The sequence below is a fragment of the Oratosquilla oratoria genome, chromosome 5, assembly GCF_046742065.1.
Source record: "Oratosquilla oratoria isolate Oo_2021 chromosome 5, ASM4674206v1, whole genome shotgun sequence".
In the NCBI taxonomy this organism is placed as follows: Eukaryota; Metazoa; Arthropoda; class Malacostraca; order Stomatopoda; family Squillidae; genus Oratosquilla; species Oratosquilla oratoria.
The window spans coordinates 40,295,678-40,316,628 of NC_134781.1; the positions used below are offsets into that span (position 1 = coordinate 40,295,678).

The 20,951-nt window shown below is 37.5% G+C and overlaps 1 protein-coding gene across 1 annotated transcript in view; it reads left to right on the forward strand.

Moving 5' to 3' along the window:
• Window positions 1–997: 997 nt before the first annotated feature.
• Window positions 998–20,951, forward strand: part of LOC143025476 (dnaJ homolog subfamily C member 2) — a 122,990-nt gene continuing 103,036 nt past the window's right edge. Inside the window, exons 1-2 of the mRNA XM_076185198.1 lie at window positions 998–1,220; window positions 11,907–12,094. Of these exons, the coding sequence (XP_076041313.1) occupies window positions 1,157–1,220; window positions 11,907–12,094 (252 nt within the window). The 5' untranslated portion in view covers window positions 998–1,156. The remainder of the gene's footprint in view (window positions 1,221–11,906; window positions 12,095–20,951) is intronic.

Genomic DNA, 20,951 nt, shown 5'->3' on the forward strand with positions numbered 1-20,951 from the left:
CCACCCCATGTATATAATGCCCACAGCCCGTTTGTACACATATTCCTTTGAAAAAGCATACCTGCGAAACTAGTCAGGAATAAACTCAAGACTAAGACTCCTGTGTTTCCTATTCCGCTTACATCAACCTGTCAGAATGTCTCAACATATATATATATATATATATATATATATATATATATATATATATATATATATATATATATATAGGCTATTCATTTATCTGAAATGTGACTAATATGACTGGACCATACTGCCTATTTCTTCCCTTTTACTATCATCTGTACCACATCCACGCACACTGAAAGGTCCTCCCAGACTCTTTTATGTTGGGCATGGAAAGCAGAGCGAAATAATGATAAGCGATGGAGCAAGTCTACTATTGACTGGGCGCCACGAAATGGAAAACGTAGAAGAGGGAGCCCAAACAGAAGATGGAAACATTTGCAGGAATGATATGGTAGAGGTTGGTGCAGTTGCGCGAGTCATAGAATGGTTTGAGAAAAGGTATTTGTTCAGCGGTGGAATCGAAATGGTTGATATATTTATCGATTATTTACAAGAAAGAGGCTACGTCAGACTATTTTATTCACCTTTTAGACAAAAATACATTCATGTTTTCCTCCCAGATTGTTTCCTGTAATTCATTCCATAAGTTAACGCATGAAATCATGAATGCAGAAACCTATATTCTTAAACATCATTCATCCTCTTTTTTTCTGTCCTCATCACATACTAATAACTATTCTCTGTTAATTTTCCACGCCTGGATGAAATGTTCGATCATAAGGAGACAGAAACGCGACCCCATGAGCGCTCTCAGTGCAGTTCAGTAAACATACACAAACTCGTTTACTACCCTTTCAAGAAAATTTGGCTACCTCTCTGGAAACAGCATTTTGTGTTCATATTGTGTCAGGAAAATAACTAGAGTAGCCTATGCAATGAAATTACATCCACTCTTTTCTTTCATGGGCAATCCCTGTTGCTCTCAAATTGCCCGGGCCACTTTGCAACTAGTCCGGTCCAATAGAACTTTTGGACAAGCTGTTCCGAACGCAGTAAAAGTGTGTGGTACTTACATTTCAAAACAAAACACAAGTAGGGTAGATCGGCTCAATCATATTCTGTTGGGGTTTTAAAAAATAAATTCGGGATGACAACTGACGCCGATACAGAAGAGAATAATGTTGTAATTACAATAAAAAGAAAATTAACACGTAAGTTTATATATATTTACTGTTTACGTTCGATACTGTAGATTAACAGGATTAATTAGTGGCTAAGCATGCAGAATTGCCATGTGAGTGATAGAATTGTTTGAATTGACGTAAGAAAAAATGACCTGAGTTCATTAATTAAGTAATTAAGTAGTATTTTACGACTGTTTGTCAATTATTGATCAGATGTATTGGTGAGTGGTATATAGAGGGTCATAGTATAGAGAAGACTCCATGCTTTCATTTCAGGTGAAGCTAATAGATAAGAATGTCAGTTTTAGGTATATATGTGTATCCAGCCAAAGAAGACAATGTAAAGAAAATATCAGGAGGAATGGAGAGGTCATGATATCTATCAGTTAACATTATTATCCTGTTACGTACATGTTTATCACAAAAAATTTCCTGATTTGAATATCAATGCTAAGCATGTGGGTGATTAAGATATTGACACTAGAATTATTAAACGTACCAAGAAGCATATAATTATTATATGCTTCTTGGTACGTTTGTACTTTTCTGCATACAGGGCTTGAAAATACAATACTATGGATGACAACAGAGCCACAAGACGAATAAACTGCCTGTTTTGTTTAGGGTTGCTTGACTCCCTTGCATAACTCTCACTCTAAACTACCAAAGATCACTATATTCTCAGAAAGTTCTTTCCCATGTATTAATGGGTGTGGCCATCACTCTGTCCTTCATAATAAATGTTTACATTTGCACATTCAAGGCATAGCATTACTCTGTTTTAGGGAAGTTCTTAATATTGTGGTAAGTGTGACCTATTTGCCTTCTATTCTGGTATACTTAACCACTTCAGTATGACTCAAATTTATGTGCACAGCATTGGCTGCCAAACATATTCATCACACTACTTACATTATGATTATAATATATAAGGTCGCTGCTGTAATACTTATTCTCTTTTACTCTGAGTAATTATAAACACAGAAAACATGATCAAACTAGTTCACAGAATCCGGGGGTAACTCATGTACAACTGCAAAAAAATATAATCGAGATGCCAACGCAGTCATCCTCGTGTACCTACTCATACCTCATGACACCTGTGTGGGTGTCATTGTACTGAAGTGGTTAAGGCCCCTCTACTTTGCCATTTATATCAAATGATTGATATTTGCAACAAAGATTGATGTCGAAAATAAATTGAATAGAAAATATAGTTTAAGTAGAAAAGATCCACATCTGTATATAGTTTATTTTTGTCTAGTTTTTATTTTGCAATTGAATACACATATATATGAATAAATATAGAATTGTGAGGATGGCACCAAAACCAATTTGAAACTTATTTCCATTGTGGTCATCAAGAAGTATTAAATGTTTTCATGTATGAATTTACCTAATTGTAGGATATAGGAAAACAGTAATGCTCATGGTGTCACATCTCTCCAGTTTATCATATCTAAACTCATATTCAGGTATGGCTCCAATTTGATCTATAAAATTAATTTCCAGTTATCATATATAGAGTTGATTAACAATTTTGTAATGCTTTCCAGTATTTTACTTTCACTAGTAAAAAAGAAAAGGTAAAAGGTGCAGATGAAGAGATAACAGAAAAGGAGGTGGTAAGGGGAAGATGGGCAGAGTAATATAGGGAGCTGTTAAATGTGAAGGAGGATAAGGAAGGGGTGGTAACAGTGGGAGGCACTAAGAATATGACTGCAATGGGTGAGAAAAATGGAGGAGAAAGAATAAAAGATGAGGTGCATGTAGTTATTAAAATAAGAGCAGGTAAGGCACCTGTGTTAGATAGGTGTCATGTGGAGTGTCTGAAGAAGGGTGGTACAGTAATAGTGGACTGGCTAGTTAGGGTGTTTAATGTGTGTCTAAGGGAGGGTAGAGTGCTAGAGGACTGGAGGATGTCCATATAGTTCCACTTAACTAGGGAAAATCGGACAAATGTGAGTTTAGTAGTTTCAGAGGGATCAGTTTGATGAACAACCACTTCAAGTCGGTTTTCACTAGAGAAAAAGTACAGCATTGGGATGAAGGAATTGAAGTATGATCACCCCCCATGAGGGAAATAACAATAATACAAAAAGAAATAATGGATCAACTAATGAACATTGATGTCAGGAAATCGGACGGCTCAGACGGAATTGTAAATTGGATACTAAAAGAATGTAAAGAAGAATTAATGGACAAAATATATAACATAATAAGTTGCTTACTCAAAGAAGGAAAAATACCAAAGGACTGGAAAAATGACAATATTATACCAATATATAAAGGAGGAAACAAAGAAGAACCAACAAATTACAGACCAGTCTCCCTTACAAGCACTGTAGCCAAAATTTGTGGAAAAAATGATCAAGGATAGCTGGATACAACACTTGGAAGAAAACTGTATAATAAACCCGAGACAATTTGGATTCAGACATGGAAGATCATGTGCCACAAACTTAATCTGTTTTTACTCGAGACTAATAGATATAATACAAGTAAGAAATGGATGGGCTGATTGTGCTTTCCTGGACTTACAAAAAGCCTTTGATAAAGTACCAAATTTTTTTTTATTAAAAAATCTGGAAAACATGGGAGGAATACGAGATAAATTACTAAACTGGATGGAGGATTTCTTGCATGGCAGAAAAATGAGAGTAGTGCTCAGAGAAGTGTTCAGTTTGGGAGGAGGTGATTAGTGGAGTTCCAAAGGGATTGGTATTGGCTCCAATAATGTTTGCCATTTATGTGAAAGACATGGATGAAGATGTAGATTGTTACATGAGTTTCTTTGTTGGTGATGCTAAATTGCTGAGGAAAGTGAATACTGAAACAGGTCGTGAATCACTACAGAGGGACCTAAACAAGGTTTGGAAATGGAGCCAAAAGTGGGAAGTAGACTTCAACATAAATGTAGCATAATGGAGTTCAGAAAAATTAAAAAAAGAATATCAGGACAATATAAAATTGGAACAAAGGAAGTAAAGAAAGTGGGATCTAAAAAAGACCTGGGAGTAATTATCTCAAATGATTTTACAAAGGATTACAAAGGCAGAGCATGCTGACAGGAGACCTTTTGGTCCATATCTAGGTCGGATGCAAAAAAAAAAAATCATAATGATAAATAAATGAATAAAAACTATAATAATGTAAACAAATCAAATGCATAGGTATAGTTAAATAATAAACAGGTAAATATTAAATAATAATAAATTGACATATAACTAATAATAAATGGGAATCAAGCAAATAATAATAAACAAGAAGACAAATGATAACAAAACAAATAATATGAAATGATATATAGTCATTACAGCATCTTGCTTAGGTGTCTACCGTATTTTCCGGCTTAAAATGCGCATCGGGTTATAATGCGCACCTATACACTTCGTTATCTCAGTACACAGATAGCGCGCACCGACGTATAACGCGCATGCCCGATCGCATTTGTCTATAACGCAGTTTTACCTCGGTATTTATATCATGTGAACGAGGTTACATGGAGAAGTATTTTTCATTGGCTAGAGCCACCGCTGGGAAATCTGTTGATTTGTCACTAAATTAAGTGTCAGTTTAGGCATCAATCAGGACACAACTAAGAAAAAGTCGGAACTACATGTACCGGTATATGACTCATGTTGTGCGTTGGTCCCTTATTACTTTGTAGCTTAAATAGTTTGTAGGAAATATGATCTAAAAAAAAGGTTATTGAAAGTAAAATATACAGAAAAATTTCGGGATTTTTACAGAAAATGTTCATTTTATATCGAGGAAATAATTCGTCTTTACCATTTTTTATTTAATACTGAAACAAACTACAGACTGTTTCATTTTAGCTTTGAACCTGCAATGACAGTGGTGAAATAGGACAGTCTCTCATTGAGGTGACGGTTAGTTAATATAACTCCCGAAAGAGGGTGTTGTAGTCAGGTGTTTGACACGAGTTTATGAACGGCCGCAACGGAATTTGTACCATACCTAAAGTGAAGCAACAAAGCCAACATAAAAATTCAAACTAGGATGCTGTGAACATGGGCAAATATCATGAATATTGATCAGGTTTCATGGTGTTTAGGCCTATTTAAACATGAAAAATAAGATTCGATAGATACCTACCTATACCAAATATTTATATACGGTAGCCCATGCTGTCGTATTCTTTCATGTCACCATGGCTGTTCTTCTTGTTCTCACGGAACGTCACGGAGAAGTGTGCCGTCCCGACTTTGTGACGGCCAACATCGTCACGTTGTTGTGAAAAAAATTACACACACAGCCGCAGAATTTTTATCATAGGACGTAGATAATGCGCACCACCGGATAACGCGCACCCCCCATTTTTAGGTCCTTCCAACGGAAAAAAGTCGCGCACTATACGCCGGAAAATACGGTAAATGATTCTTAAAGCTTTGAACTGAACTACATTGCACTGCCTCTGCAGGAAGTTTATTCCATTCATTAACTACATGGTTGGCAAAGTTGTATCTACCCACTTCCAAATTAAATCTATTTCTGGACAGTTTGAGACCATTGTTTCTTGTCTGATTCTCATTCAGTGTGAAAATGTTGTCACTTTTGATGTTGTCAGTTCCCTTTAGAATCTTAAAAACCTGTATCAAGTCACCTCTGAGTCTATGCTTTTTGGGGGGAAAACAGATTCATATGTTTTAGTCAATTTTTGTATGATTTATTTTTGATATTTGGAATCAGTTTTGTGGCTCGCAAATGTACATATTCCAATCTGTCAATGTCTTTAATGAGATTTGGTGACCATATAGAAACAGCATATTCCAAATGTGGACGAACTAATGATATTCTTCTGATAAACAGATAAACAAAATTGTCGGAAAATCTTACAACTTGCTAAAATCAATAAAGGTGGCTTTTACCTATTTAGATGAAGAAATGGTCAAAAAAGATACTAGTCACACTAATAAGGCCTAGACTGGAGTATGCTGTGATACTATGGTCACCCAGTGCCAAAAAGAATATAAAGAAAATTGAACAAATCCAGAGAGCAACCACAAAAATGGCCCCAACACTTTCAAACCTGTCATATGAGGAGAGACTGGCTAAATTGAAATTACCTCCTTTGGAACAAAGAAGAGAAAGAGATGACCTGCTGACCATTTACAAAATCATGAAAGGCACAGAAGTCCTTGATAGAGAGGACTTACTAAACTGGGATAAGAGAAATACAAGGGGACATGATAAGAAACTCAAAAAGGAAAGTTATAGAAGAGACCTAAAGAAACAGCTTCCCACACACAGTGGTGGATATTTGGAACAAACTGGATAAAACAATAGTGTGTGCAAAAACTATATACGAATTTAAGAGCAAACTAGACACTACGAGATACAAAGATTGGACACCACGAGCATAGCTCCCCTTCCCATAAGATACAACTAGGTAAATACACACACTCATTGACCATCAGCCTGTCAACATGTCAGCAATTGGTGTTCCTGGGGACTACATTAAAAACAAAACCTCTCATCAATGCTAAAGTATCAGAATACCTAGGTTGTGTTGAATGGGAAGGGGGAGTACTTGTGGTTGCCCGATGTAAGCTAATATAGTGAAAATAGGGAATATTGAAAGATGGAAGGGAATGAAAAGAGGCCAGATGATACCCCGGGTGGTGGAGCAATGAAACCCCATTAGGCATAAGGAGATTATTAAATAACTATGAAGAAAGGCCATTTTCAGGATTTTGACATGAAAGAGGTAGCTTGAGTAGAATTATGGATGTAGATGTATATTGCAGAGAAATTAATGAATTAAGGAGAGCAAATGAGAAGTGAAGGCCCTATAAAAAGAATTGGTTGAGGTAAAACATGAAAATGTAGAATTGAAAAGCAAGGACACCACAAATAAAATGACCATAAAAGAGGTGAATGATCAAATGAAGAATATGACTGAGAAAATTGGAGGAAGTATAGGTGAGGAAAAGATGCTACAACTCAAAAAGGAATGAAAAGATCACAAAAAAGATAAGGTATTTTTTAAGGAAACTTTTCAGCAACAAATGCAGGAGAATGCTAAGGAAACAGTCATTCAGGTAATCCAGAAAAGGAAAATTTGATGAGAGAGACAGTAGACAAAAAGAAGTGTATAGTAGTGTATAGTCTAAAAGAAAAAAGGAACCCAGTTAGATTCATGAGAGATATGAGAGTAGTACAAGACAAAGAGCAAGAATTATAAAAGGAAATCGAGGAAGTGGATAGAATAGGAAAGTATGTAGAAGGAAATTGACCCCTTAGGATCAAACTAAGGTCACAAGGGACAGTGTGAGAGATACTATCAAAAACAGGTAAGTTTGGAAATACTGAGCACTATAAAGCTGTATGGATAAAAAGAGATAAAGAGATATGAACCTTGAGGAAAGAGAAAGAGAGAAGACATGAAGAAGTGAATCTAAAAAAAAAAAAAAAAAAAAAAAAAAAAAAAAAAAAAAAAATGGTGACCAAAAAAAAGAAGTTCTTTTGGAGAGTGTTAGACATGATACTAAGAAATTGGTATGTTCAAGAAAAGGAAATGAAAGGAACAAAGAAAGAGATGGAGAGTGCAGAAAATTAAAAGTGGCTTATACTAATATAAATGTTAATTTCAGATGAAGTAAAAACAGGATATCAGGACAATATAAAATCTGTGAAAAGAAAAGAAAGAAAGTGGAATTTGAGAAAGACCTGGGATTAATCATCACAAAGGACATGTCCCCTGATAAACAGATAAGTAAAATTGTTGGAGAAACCTACAACTTACTAAGATAAATAAAAGTGGTATTTACTTACTTGGATGAAGAAATATTTCGGTGAAGAAAATATTAGTCACACTGATAAGACCAAGACTGGAGTATGCAGCAACATTATGGTCATCCAGTACCAAAAAGAACATATGGAAAATTAAAAGAATCCAAAGAGCAAATACAAAGATGGTACCCCCCCACACTTTCAGAACTGTCATACAAATAGAGACTGTCAAAACCAGAGTTACTGACCCTTGAACAGAGAAGAGAAAGAGGAGACTTGTTAACTATCTATACAATCATGAGATGTATGGAAGGCCTTAATATTGAAGGGTATATGAGAAATACAAGAGGACATGGAAGGAGACTCAAAAAGGACAGTTTTAGAAGTGCCTGAGAAAGAACAGCTATCCCCACAGAGTGGTGGATGTATGGAGCAAACTGGATGAAATGATAGTGTGTGCAAAAACCATACATGAATTTAAGAACAATTTAGATACTGAGATACAGAGATGGGACACCACAAGCATAGCTCCCCTTCCCGTAAGATACAGCTAGGTAAATATATACACACACACACACACAAAAGAAAGATGTGCCACAAATTTGATCTGTTTCTATTCAAGATTAATAGATATAATGCAAGAAAGGGACAGATGGGCAGACTGTGCTTTCCTGGACTTACAAAAGATGATTGATAAAGTACCACACAAAAAAAAATTAAGAAAACTTGAAACTGGCAGTATACACAGAAAACTATATTGAAATGGATGGAAGATTTCTTGCATGGGAGAAAAATGAGAGTGGAGCTCAGAGATTTAAACTCTATTTGGGAAGAAATGGTAAGTGGAGTCCCACAGGGTTCAGTACTGGTTCCAATAATGTTTGCTATATATGTAAATGACATGGATGAAGGTGTAGAATGTTACGTGAACTTCTTTGCAGATGACACAAAACTACTAAAGAAAGAAAGTACAGAAAAAGATTGTGAATTGCTACTGAGAGATCACAAGGTCTGGGAATGGAGTCTGAAGTGGGAAGTGGACTTCAACATTTAGAAATGTAGTATAATGAAATTTGGAAAAAGTAAAAAAAGAATATCAGGACAGTATAAAATCAGTGTAAAGGAAGTAAAGAAAGTTGGTTCTGAAAAGGACCTAGGAGTAATCATCACATAAGACACGTCCCCAGACAAGCAGATAAACAAAATAGTCGGAGAAACCTACAATTGATTGAGATCAATAAAAGTGGCTTTTAATTACTTGGATGAGGTAATGGTAAAGTAAATACTAGTTACACTGATAAGACCAAGACTGGAGTACGCAGCAACACTATGAGCACCCAGTACAAAAAGAATATAAGGAAACTAGAAAGAATCCAAAGAGCAATGACAAAGATGGCCCCAACACTTTCAAAACTGACATATGAGTAATGATTGTCCAAACTGGAAATACCAACTCTGGAATAAAGAAGAGAAAGAGGCGATCTGTTGGCCATTTACAGAATCATGAAAGGCATAGAAGTCATTGACAGAGAAGACTTATTAAATTGGGATAGAAGAAAAACAAGGGGACATGAAAAGAAGCTCAAATATTATATTTATAGAAGAGATCTGAAAAAACAGCTTTCCACACAGAGTGGTAGACTTCGGGAAAAAATTGGATGAAACAATTGCGTGTGTTAACACCATACAAGAATTTAAAAACAAACTAGATGTTGCAAGATACAAAGACAGGTCACCACAAGCATAGCTCCCCTTCCTGTATAATACAACAAGGTAAATACACGCGTATTTACCTTGTTCTATTTTACGGGATGAGAGTTATGCTCGTAGTGACCCGTTTTCGTGTCTCTCCACATCCAGTTTATTCTTAAAATGTGTACAGTTCTGGCATTCACTGTTTCTCCATTTAGTTTGTTCCAGACATCGATCACAATGTGGGAAGCTTTTTTTTTTTCAGGTCACTTCTGTAGCTGTCTTTCTTTAGTTTCTTTTCATGTCCTCTTGTTTCTCTTCTGTCCCACTTTAATAAGTTATCTCTATCGAGAATTTCCACCCCTTTCATTATTCTGTAAATGGTCAACAAATCACCTATTTCACTTCTCTGTTCCAGTGTTGACATAAGTAATTTCTCCAATCTTTGTTCGTATGTCAGATTTGACAGTGTAGGTGCAATTTTTGTTGCTGCTCTTTGAATTCTTTCTAATTTTCTTGTGCTCTTTTCTGTGCTAGGTACCCAGTGTTGCAGCATATTCTAGTTTAAGTCTTATCAGTGTAACAACTATTATTTTTACCATCTTCTCATCTATGTAGTTGAAGGCCACTTTCATTTATCTTAAGTTATAAGTCTCCCCAAATAATTTATTGACATGTTTATCAGGTGTCAAGACACTTGAGATGATTACTCCCAGGTCCCTTTCTGAATTGACTTTATTGACTTCTTTGTTTCCAATTTTATATTGACTCAATACTCTGTTTTTGCTTTTTCCAGATTCCACTATGATACATTTTTTAATGTTGAAGTTCATCTCACTTCTCCGACTCCATTCCCATATTTTGTTTAGGTCTTCTTGTAGCGATCCGCAATCTTCTTCTGTTCTTACTCTCTTTAGTAATTTAGCATTGTCAGCAAAGAAGTTCATGTAACAATTTACACCCTCATCCATATTATTTATATATATGGCAAACATTAAAGGAGCCAATACAGAGCCTTGCGGGATGCCACTTTTCACATCTTCCCAGTTCAAATATTTGTTTCTAAGTACCACTCTCATTTTTCTCCCAGTTAAGAAATCCTTCATCCATTCCAGCAGCTTACCTTGTTTGCATGCACATAGTCCACCCCAGTGCACTTCTTCCTCCACACTGGGACACATTTTATGCAGTCTTGAAATAGCAACACTATACATTTGTATATATGTTTTGGGAAATAGGTATCTGGTAATGAATACAAAGAGAGGTTTGTGGGTGACTGATTGTACTCACAGCACTGTATGGGGCAGATACTTCGAATTTATGGGAGGCAGAAATGAAAAGCATGAACTAGATGGAGTTTAAATGTTCAAGAAGCATAGTGGGTGTTCAGAGATGGATAGAGGGAGAAATATGAAGTTAAGGCAGAGAATGAGATGAAGAATTGTTATATGAGATTGATCATAAAGTGCTGAGGTGGTTTGGGCATATGAAAATAATGAGTGAAGGAAAGGCAATCAGAAAAAATGTGGGAAGCAGTAGATGGAATGAACTTGATAGGAAAACCACGAGTGATGTGGATGGATGGAGTAGGGAGGAAGAGAGAATGCAAAAAATAAGTGGATGAAAAGTGACTTTCAATGGATGAAATAATGATGTGACTTGAAGGGATGTTGTTCTTGCCGGCTTTGTCAACTTTTCAAGTGGATGAAGGTGTGGGGGTGGGGGTTTGTATGTAATGAAGCAGTGGGAATAAATCTGCTCTGGCTGTCAGGCCCTGCTGTGAAGGCATTGTCTTACTCCATTTCTTTTGAACCCAAACAGTGTGGCAGTGGATAGGGATTACTCATCATTCACTTGGTGCTAAGATGGGAGATGTGATGAGTTGGTTTTGGATAGTTGTAAGGTGAATGTATGATTTGACACAACCATGCTCTTTATAAGGTGATCCTTTGGTATGTATGCATGTATTTATTTTGTAATGTGTGAGTAGATGCATATTGCACATATTTTACACATTTCAGTTATCACATCATAGTGATCAATGGGACAACATTGTTATTATTCTATACTATACAAACCTTTTCACCTTTTTCCAGTTTGTGGTCATAGCTTTAAACAAATGAAAAATTTGTCTCCCTTGATTCCCTATTACTGAGGTTTCCACATCTGCAATTGGTTACCGTAAAGGTACTGATAGGTATTTAAAAGGCTTAGAATGAACTAGAAGATGTATAATGTTTTTTTTTTTTTCTCTCTCTTTTGTAGCCTTGATCCAAATTGAAGTTGAACCAGTTGGGAAATGGTTCCATGTGTATGAATCCAGACGACTCCGTGAGCAAAGAACATCTAGTGTCTGTGAATCTGAAGAGGAATCGGAAGAGGAAGAGCGGGAAGAAGTTGAAATAGAAGATGATATACAGTTTCTTAGATCCTTGGATCCAGCAGATTACAAGGTAGGGCCTTATGAAACTTATGTATATTGTAGTTACTTAAGGTGTTATAGTATTTTAATTTTATTTAATCATCTTGGCTTTCCTGTTATGGTTATGATAATTAGTTGCCTAGAGTTTCAGTAACTGGACACTCACAAATCACAGTAGCTAGCAACAGTTCTTGGCTTTTCCCATATTGTGGGGAAAAGCATGAAACCTGGCACACTTATAGAGTAACCCTAGGTGAACATTTTTGGATGTGGAGGCAAGCTGTCAGAGTCCCTTGGTGGCCACAGCAGGAACTAACATCTTACCATGTGGCGGACGTCACAGAAATTAATTAAATGGTCTTAGATATTTTATTTTTTAAGTTAGGAATATGAAACTTGGCAGGTTTCAAAAATATATAATAAGAACTATCTCTTGATAAAAAAATGTAATCAGAGCCCCCTAGTGACCAAACTGCAGTTTTTTTGTTGCAACCTCTGAATATAATTGTGAAAGGACCTGGGCTTTTTTTGTGCATTTTGTCAATATAAAAGCTGAAATTTTCCACCACAGTGGATCAAATACAGATGCTCCTCAACTTACGTTTTAGTTACATTCCGAACGGCCGAACGTAAGTTGAAAATGAATGTAAGTTGTTACTGTACTATACATCCATAAATTCTATTACCGTATCTTATAAAACACCCCTAAATCATTAATTATACACATACCATTGTAAAATAATAACATTAATTTCAAATAAATTAAATTCAAGCAACATAAATTGAGATGGTGGAGGATGAGGCAAGGCACGTTCAGTCTGTCGTTTGTGCCATGTAAACAATGGACACAGCGTCATGCGTAAGTATCGTTTGAACTACGGAGAGCGCGCTAAACTAAAAAATTCACTCAATTTTTTTTTTGTACAATTTCTTTTTTTACAGTCAGTTCAAACGTAAAATCGAAAAAACGTAAAACGAATGAACGTAAGTAGAGGAGCATCTGTATTTGATATACATGTGTTCTTGAAGAATTATTTATCTGAATATGTACAATAAACACAGCAGTTAACATTGAACATTCATTCCAACAAGTAAACAGACTGAATGACAGCAATCATCTTTACAAATGACAAAACAAGTTGTTTTGTTGTTTGTTACATAACTTTGAACTTCATAACCACTCGCCACAAAACCAGAATGAATACTGTTAATTTATCAAGTGGTGCATATAAGTCACAAAAAGCTTCAGTTTAAGGTGCCTAAGTTTGGAAATGGTCCACTTTGCAGTTGCATAGCATAGTGCATTTGAGCCGTGCTTTGCTGCATTTACTCAGACCTTTGCAAGACTTCTTGCATTTGCAGCATATCAGTTCATAGCACATACAGTGCTCGACAAAAGTTCGCGGCGCCTCAGCGAATCTAAACAAAAATGCACAAAAATTTAATTAATCATTATATTTATTGGATTTTTACTCACCTAATACTTGGTTGGGAGTCCTTTGCGCTTTAACACAGCCTCAAGACGACGTGGAAGTGAAGCAGCTAGGTTGTGGAGGGTTGTAGGCTCAAAATTATCCCAGATTTCCTGAATGGCTGCCTCGAGCTTGGGTATAGAGCTGACGTCTTTGCCTTGTAACCTCTTCTTTATAATGTGCCACAAATTTTCAATTGGGTTCAAATCAGGGCTATTACCTGGCCAGTCCTTTATAAAGTTCACTTCACAGCCGTTGAGCCAAGTAGTGATGGATTTAGCAGTGTGGCAGGGGGCACCGTCCTGCTGAAAAACTGTGGCACCTGTTTTTTCAAATGATTCAGGTAAATTTTCACACACAAGCTCCAAGTACACGTTTTGGTTCACTTTTAAGTTCTTGGGTAACACTACTAATGACTTTTGTCGAGCACTGTATGTGCTTGTTGAGCTTGGTGAAGGGTAGATCACTTTGGTGTCCACCTGGAACATGCTGCATCCCATTCCCATCCAAAGAGCGATAGGGATGGGCAAGTCTGGATCTTTCTCCAGGGATTGACCCCACACATGCCTCCTTGGAATGCTGCTCTTAGAGTATGTTGCTTTAAAACAACTTCTGTTGGAGGAATGCTTTCCAGAGACTTTGATTTCCTGGGGAACATCTGCTTTGCTTCATTGATGTTAGAGAGCTCAATGGTGTGGTCATACCACAGCATCACGAATCTCTAAATGAGAGCCAGTGAGCTTTCCATCAACTAACATTGTGTGTTTGACAGTGAAAAGGGTTTCTGTGGCCTCAGGGAAAGCATGCCATGTCTCCCATGCACTCTTTTTGCCTCTCCCAGCAAAGAAAGATGTCACATTACAGCCTGTGAAAGCACGGAAGAATGCCAGAGCCTGGGTCTTGGATGGATGGATGGCAGAGCCGCAATGATCTCATGAATGGCTGTGTACCTTTGAGACTTTCTAGTCCCAAATGATATTCACAGTTCAGAGGTCTTAAACTGGTGGAAACATGCCACAGCAAGTACAACAACATCAGTGTCTTCTGTTCTGATGAGGATGCGTTGGTGGGCTTTGTTGTCAGCATCCATGACATGCAGCATGGTACGTGTGTCTGCTTCCCTCTGGGTGCAGGGTTCCAGGAACGACATGTCCATCACTGCTGTGTTGCAGACCACTTGCTCATTCAGAGTATATAGAACTTGTTTGTTGTCCTCCTCAATACCTGCAGCATGTTCAAGAGGAAGAGAAAACTGCTTAGTTTTGTTGTCATTATTGCGGAGAAGACTCTGCAAGTTTCCTGGGATCTGGGTGGTGAGAGTTACTTTTCTGCAAACACCACTGCCTCTCTTCTCCTTGGTTGATGTCTTGAGGCTTTGTTTATTGTAGACATCAAAAACAATATCTACTCTATGTTCTTCAAGAGGTTTTGAATGTGGGGCACAAAGACTTGTATAACATAGAGAAGGTCTTTGAAGCAACTGGAGTTAGAGAGTGCACCACCATAGCACCATCCAGCACAACTGCAGTAACCTGACGGACTGTGTGGTCAGAGTTAGATAGACTTACCATGGGAGAGAGCAAGTCAGACTTTTTACCTGATCTCATCTTCCCTGATTTTGACAGAGAAGGTGGCCATGGTTGGTTCTCAAACTTGAAGTACTCCTCAAGCTTTCCCTCTTGAGATTGGCAGGCAATGTACAGCCTGGAGAATAATGCACAGTCATTCTTCAATGGAGATACCTGACTTTTCTGTTTTGAAAGACTTCGAGAACAGTGACAGCTTGTTCTTCTTGATCGGCTGTGTAACTGATTTTGAGTTGTGATGCGTTCAGTTACAAATGTCTCATTCTGACAGTGTCCCAAGTCATACACACCCTTAAAAATTTCTACAGCTTACTGAGTGATGACAAACTTGCTGTCATGTGTCAACATATTATTGCCGTCCTCAAGGAAAGGACTTCCAAGATCTTCTATAACCTTCATGAGAGCAGTTACCTCCTTCACAAAGGAATTCTGAACACTTGGTGTCTGCTCATGTTGTTCTCAATGTCGTGGATGAGTCTGCTGACCTTTGGACCACCAATCTTCCAATGTCTTTGTGCTGCAGGATTGCTTGTCAAGCCTACAGCCCCACCCTCTTCTTTGATCAGAGCATTTTCTTGCTCATGGGCGGCTGTGCCTGATCTAGTGCCATTGCAGAGAATCTGTGATCCGTTTTCTGGACTACAAAATTGCCCTCAAAGAACTCCAGAAACAGCAGGATGAGACTGCTGCAGACCTGACATGTCATGGATGTGAATTGGCAACCACCTGGCATAGTGGGTGTGATCTGTAGAAAATTCCCAAGGTGCATCTAACTAGTGACTCAAAATACTGTTTGAAGTCACCTTTCTGAAGGGATTGTACATACTGAAGAATATCCATCTCCATCTCCAGCACTAAGTTCCAAAACTGGAACCGTGGATGCACTGCACACATCTTGATCTACTCATGAAAGTCAACAATATCTTCATCAGAGGAAATGCTTTGCTTGTAACTTTTATAGGCCTGGCACTGTAGAAGTAGAGAGTAGCTGCAGTGACAGTGTGGGTATGACGTGTCCTAGTCAGGTGTGCTGCTTTGAGATGTGAGTCAGTAACACCACCAGTTGCAACACCAACAGTTGATATGATTGTGGTCCATCCACTGTCTGTCAGCAAGTCTCCTGAGGACCTTGAAGAAGGTCATCCCAGCATCAGCACAGTCTTGCCTTCACCGTGACTGTCCAGAAATGCCCACTGAATCATTTTGCCAAGGGCAAAGAGAGGTTGGTCTGTTGCCAACACAGGAACTTGACCAGGATTCACAGCCTGATTAACTGCCCTTACAACATCCATGGCATGCTTAATCATTGCAGGTGTGTATCCCATTTCTGTAAAAAAAAAAGTGGCATCAAGGCTACTGTGCCAGGATACAGACATGACATCTGCAGATTGGCATGGAAGGCTGCCCACAAGACGGCATCTGACTCATTCTGGTCTGGTTTGTCCAGGACCTTTCTCACATTCTCTGACCAAGCACATTTCACAGGAGTACTAGTATTTGATGGCAGTATTGTGGGACATGCAGGTCCATGTACCAATGGGAATACAGGATCCTTCAAAGGATTACAAAGGCGGAGCGTACCAACAGGAGACCTTTTGGCCCATATCTAGGTTGGATGCAAAAAAAAAATATCCCAATAATAATAAATGAATAAATAAAAACTATAATGTAAATAACAAATAAAATATATGAATAAATGCATAGGTATAGTTAAATAATAAACAAACAGGTAAATAGTAAATAACTAGAAAAACCAAGCTGTGGGGTTCCCCAGGGCTTGGTTTTGGGCCCTTTATTATTCATTAATGTACATAAATGGCTTGGACAGTGGGATTAATAGTGATACTACTAAGTTTGAGGATGACACTAAAATAGGATGCCTAATTAAGTCAGGAGATGACGTTGAGATTCTGCAGGATGATCTTAACTAATTGTTCACATGGTCATTGAAATGGCAAATGAACTTCAATATTTCAAAGTACAGTGTGTTAAACATAGGGCTACACAACCCCGAAAATAGATATAGCTTAAATAACATGTTTTTAGAGAAAACAGAGTGCAAGGAGACTTGGGAGAACTAGTGAGGCCAGACCTTAAATCCAGGAAACAGTGCATTAGTGCCAGAAATAAAGCTAACAGAGCATTAGGTTTCATTGCTAGGACAGTTACGAATAGAAGTGCAGAGGTAATTATCAAACTCTGGTGTTAGATCCTTGGCTATGCAGTACAGTTTTGGTCTCCATCCTATAGAATGGACATAAATTCACTAGATTCAGTACGAAGGAGAATGACCAAAATGATACATGGTATCAGAAATTTACCTTATGAAGAGAGGCTTAGGCACCTTAACTTACACTCTCTAGAAAGACGCATAGTGTGGGGTGATCTAATAAAGGTGTTTAAGTGGATCAAAGGCTCTAACAAGGGTGATGCAAACAAGGTCATGATATTAAGACAACAGGGCAGGACTTGCAGTAATGGACTTAAACTGGACAAATTTAGATTTAAAAAGTAAATAGGCAAGAGTTGGTTTACTAATAGGGTGGTCAGCGAATGGAATAGACTTGGTAACCATGTAGTGAGCGCTGAAACTATCAGTTGTTTTAAGAAACTGTTAGACAACTTTATGGATGGGGATGACAGATGGTAATGGACATGGAACTGCTTAGATTAGGTCTTATGGTTTCTTGTAGTCTCTTTCATTCCTATGTTCTTATGTTCAACTGGTTGAACATTTGTGAAGCTTGTTGGAAGACTGGATATTTGTTTCTCATTGGTCACCAACCCAGTAATGATGGGATGGTCTTTCTTAGTACCTAGCTTGCCTTCTTGTGGATGCTGTACTAGGGAAATGCTGGCACCACGGAAAGAATCCATTGAAGTGGGGTTGTGGTCAATGTTGTCAACAGCAGCTGTTGTGAATGCGCCACTGGACAGCTGTGGAGGACACACAACCCCTTGTGCTTTGTACATATGGCAAACACTGTTTGCCACATCTGCAGACACGGAGAGCAATCTTGGGTATGAAATACAAAGACCCATACTATGAAATGTGTCTGCCAGCTTGCGCTTTCTGGTTTCACTATATGCACTTTTAATGCAAGATAGATTGAAGCTGGAGTTTCACGATCTCTGCTGTGGCGGACATGCCCCGTAACGAGAGCAGATAGATACCTAGATTTCACTGTGCTGAAAGCAACCAATTGAGAGATTGTAAGTGATGCCTGTGAATTGATGCTTTCCAAGCCTAACTGATCTTTGATATTTGGACCATTCAGTATCATGCTTATCAGTGAAGTCAGTGTTGTTGGAACAGATTTCTGTTGACAGTTCTCTATAAACTGACCATTAAATATTTGCTTGGTCTTGAAAATATCTCTGTATATGATATTTACAGCCTTTGCTAACAACATGCCCTCTGTATCGTAGTCAGTATCACATGCGTGGTTTAAAGCAGGACCAATATCTTTTGTGAATGCCAGAAGCACTTGCCCTTATTTTGCACTTGTAAATTAGGTACTGCAGCAAGAATACATTCCTTAAACAGTGTTGTGTGCAACTGCCCATTCTCAGCACCTAGCTCTTCAATTCTATCTGAATAGAATTTTTTAAGAGCTTGCAGTTTGAACACAGGCCATGTTTCAGGAGACTCTCGATATGACTCAATGTATGATATCAGTTCAGCAAATGCAATGCCATTCAGAGCACTTGACTTACTTAGATCGTTGTCTTGATTTCTCTCATACTGTTTGTCATGTTTGTAGAATTTTACAGAGTGTGATATTGTGCCTTTATTGCCACCATATCTCCTGCAGCTAGTTTTGACAATACTTTTGTGTCGCAGAGGTCAGTGGCAATTCGGCAGACCTTGTAATCCAGCTGGGAGGTTGATGACCCACCCTTCTCATCACAGAATAAGCATACTGACTCAGAGTCATCAGATGACACAAAATGTCACCTAGTTTTGATTGGACTTGCTGTATCTTCTGTTCCACTCTTGTGCTTGACTGCTCTTTGAAGCATCCTGATGTTAATCTTAGCTTGACAGCATTATGTAACAAAAGGGTTTCTTCCATGCCATGACCTTCATCTAACTGCTCAGCATTTACTGAGAAAGGTAGCTGGTTTATTCCATGGAACTTCTTGATATTTTCAACCATGTACTTGTACCCAGCACCTTTATCTTTCCTCTTTGAAGAAGCAGGGCATTGTACAGGCTCACTTGTCACTGCTTGCCATAGAAAACAGTTCTCCCAGTCCACAATTTATAAAGGAGGAAATAAGGAAGACCCAACAAATTACAGATCAGTTTCCTTTACAAGCATGGTAGCTAAAATTTGTGAAAAAGTTATAAAAAGTAGATGGATAAAACATCTGGAGGAGAACAATATACTCAGCTCAGATTTAGACAGTGAAGATCATGTACCACAAATTTGATATGTTTTTATGCAAGACTACTAGACATAATACAAGAAAGGGACAAATGGGTTGTGTGTTCCTAGATCTACAAAAAGCTTTTGATTAAGTTCCTCATAAAAACTAAGAAAACTGGAAACTATAGAAGGGATACAATGTAAACAATTGGAATGAATGGAGGACTTTTTGCATGGAAGAAAAATGAGGGTAGTGCTCAGAGATAAGAGTTCTATTTGGGAAGAGGTAATTAGTGGAGTTCCATAAGGCTCCAATAATGTTTGCTATTTCTGTGAATGACATGGATGATGGTGTGGAATGTTACATGAGCTTCTTAGCAGATGATGCAAAATTGTTAAAGAAGTGAGTACTGAAATGGACTATGATTCACTACAGAGAGATCTGAACAAAGTTTAGGAATGGATTCAGAAGTGGGAAGTGGACTTCAACATTAAGAAATGTAGCATAATGGAATTTAGAAAAAGTGAAAAAAGGATATCAAGACAATATAAAATTGGTGCAAAGAAAGTAAAGAAAGTGGGATCTGAAAAAGACTTGGGAATGATCATCACAAAAGATATGTTCCCTGACAAACATATAAACAAAATTGTTGCTGAAACCTATAACTTGCTAAGGTCAATAAAAGTGGCTTTTACTTGGATGAAGAAATGGTAAAGAAAATACTAGTCACACTAATAAAGCCTAAATTGGAGTATGCAGTGACACTATGGTCACCCAGTACTAAAAAGAATACAAGGAAGGTTGTGATAAGCCAGAGAGCAACTATGAAGATGGCCCCAACAGTATCAAAACTGTTATATGAAGAAAGATTGTCAAAACTAGAACTACCAACTCTTTAACAAAGAAGAGAAAAAAGTGACTTGTTGACCATCTACAGAATTATGAGAGGTATGAAATCCTTGATAGAGAAGATTTACTAAATTGGAATAAGAGAAACACAAGAGGACATGGAAGGAAACTCAAAAAGAACATTTATAGAGACCTGAAAAAAACAGCTTTCCCCAGAGGGGTGGATGTATTTACCTAGTTCTATAATGGAACAACAAAGAACGAAATACACTTTATATTAGGAGATGAGAGCAAAAGCGTTAACTATGTTATGGTGATAAATAAAGTCAACATAGCTAGTGACCATAGAATGGTAGGTTGCACAGCTAAATTCAATTTCAGAGCTGAGAGAAATAAACTAATTTTAAGAAAAAATATAAGCCTTGCAAAGGTTAAGGATAATAATAATAAATTTCAGTTAGAAATTAAAATTAGATTTGAAGCTCTAAGAACTAATGAGGACACCGTGGAAGATATTAATTTGAATTTAGTGAATATCATTAGAGAATCGGCAGAGAAAGTAGGAAGTACAAAAAACATTAGAGAAAACAAATACTCCCAAGCTACA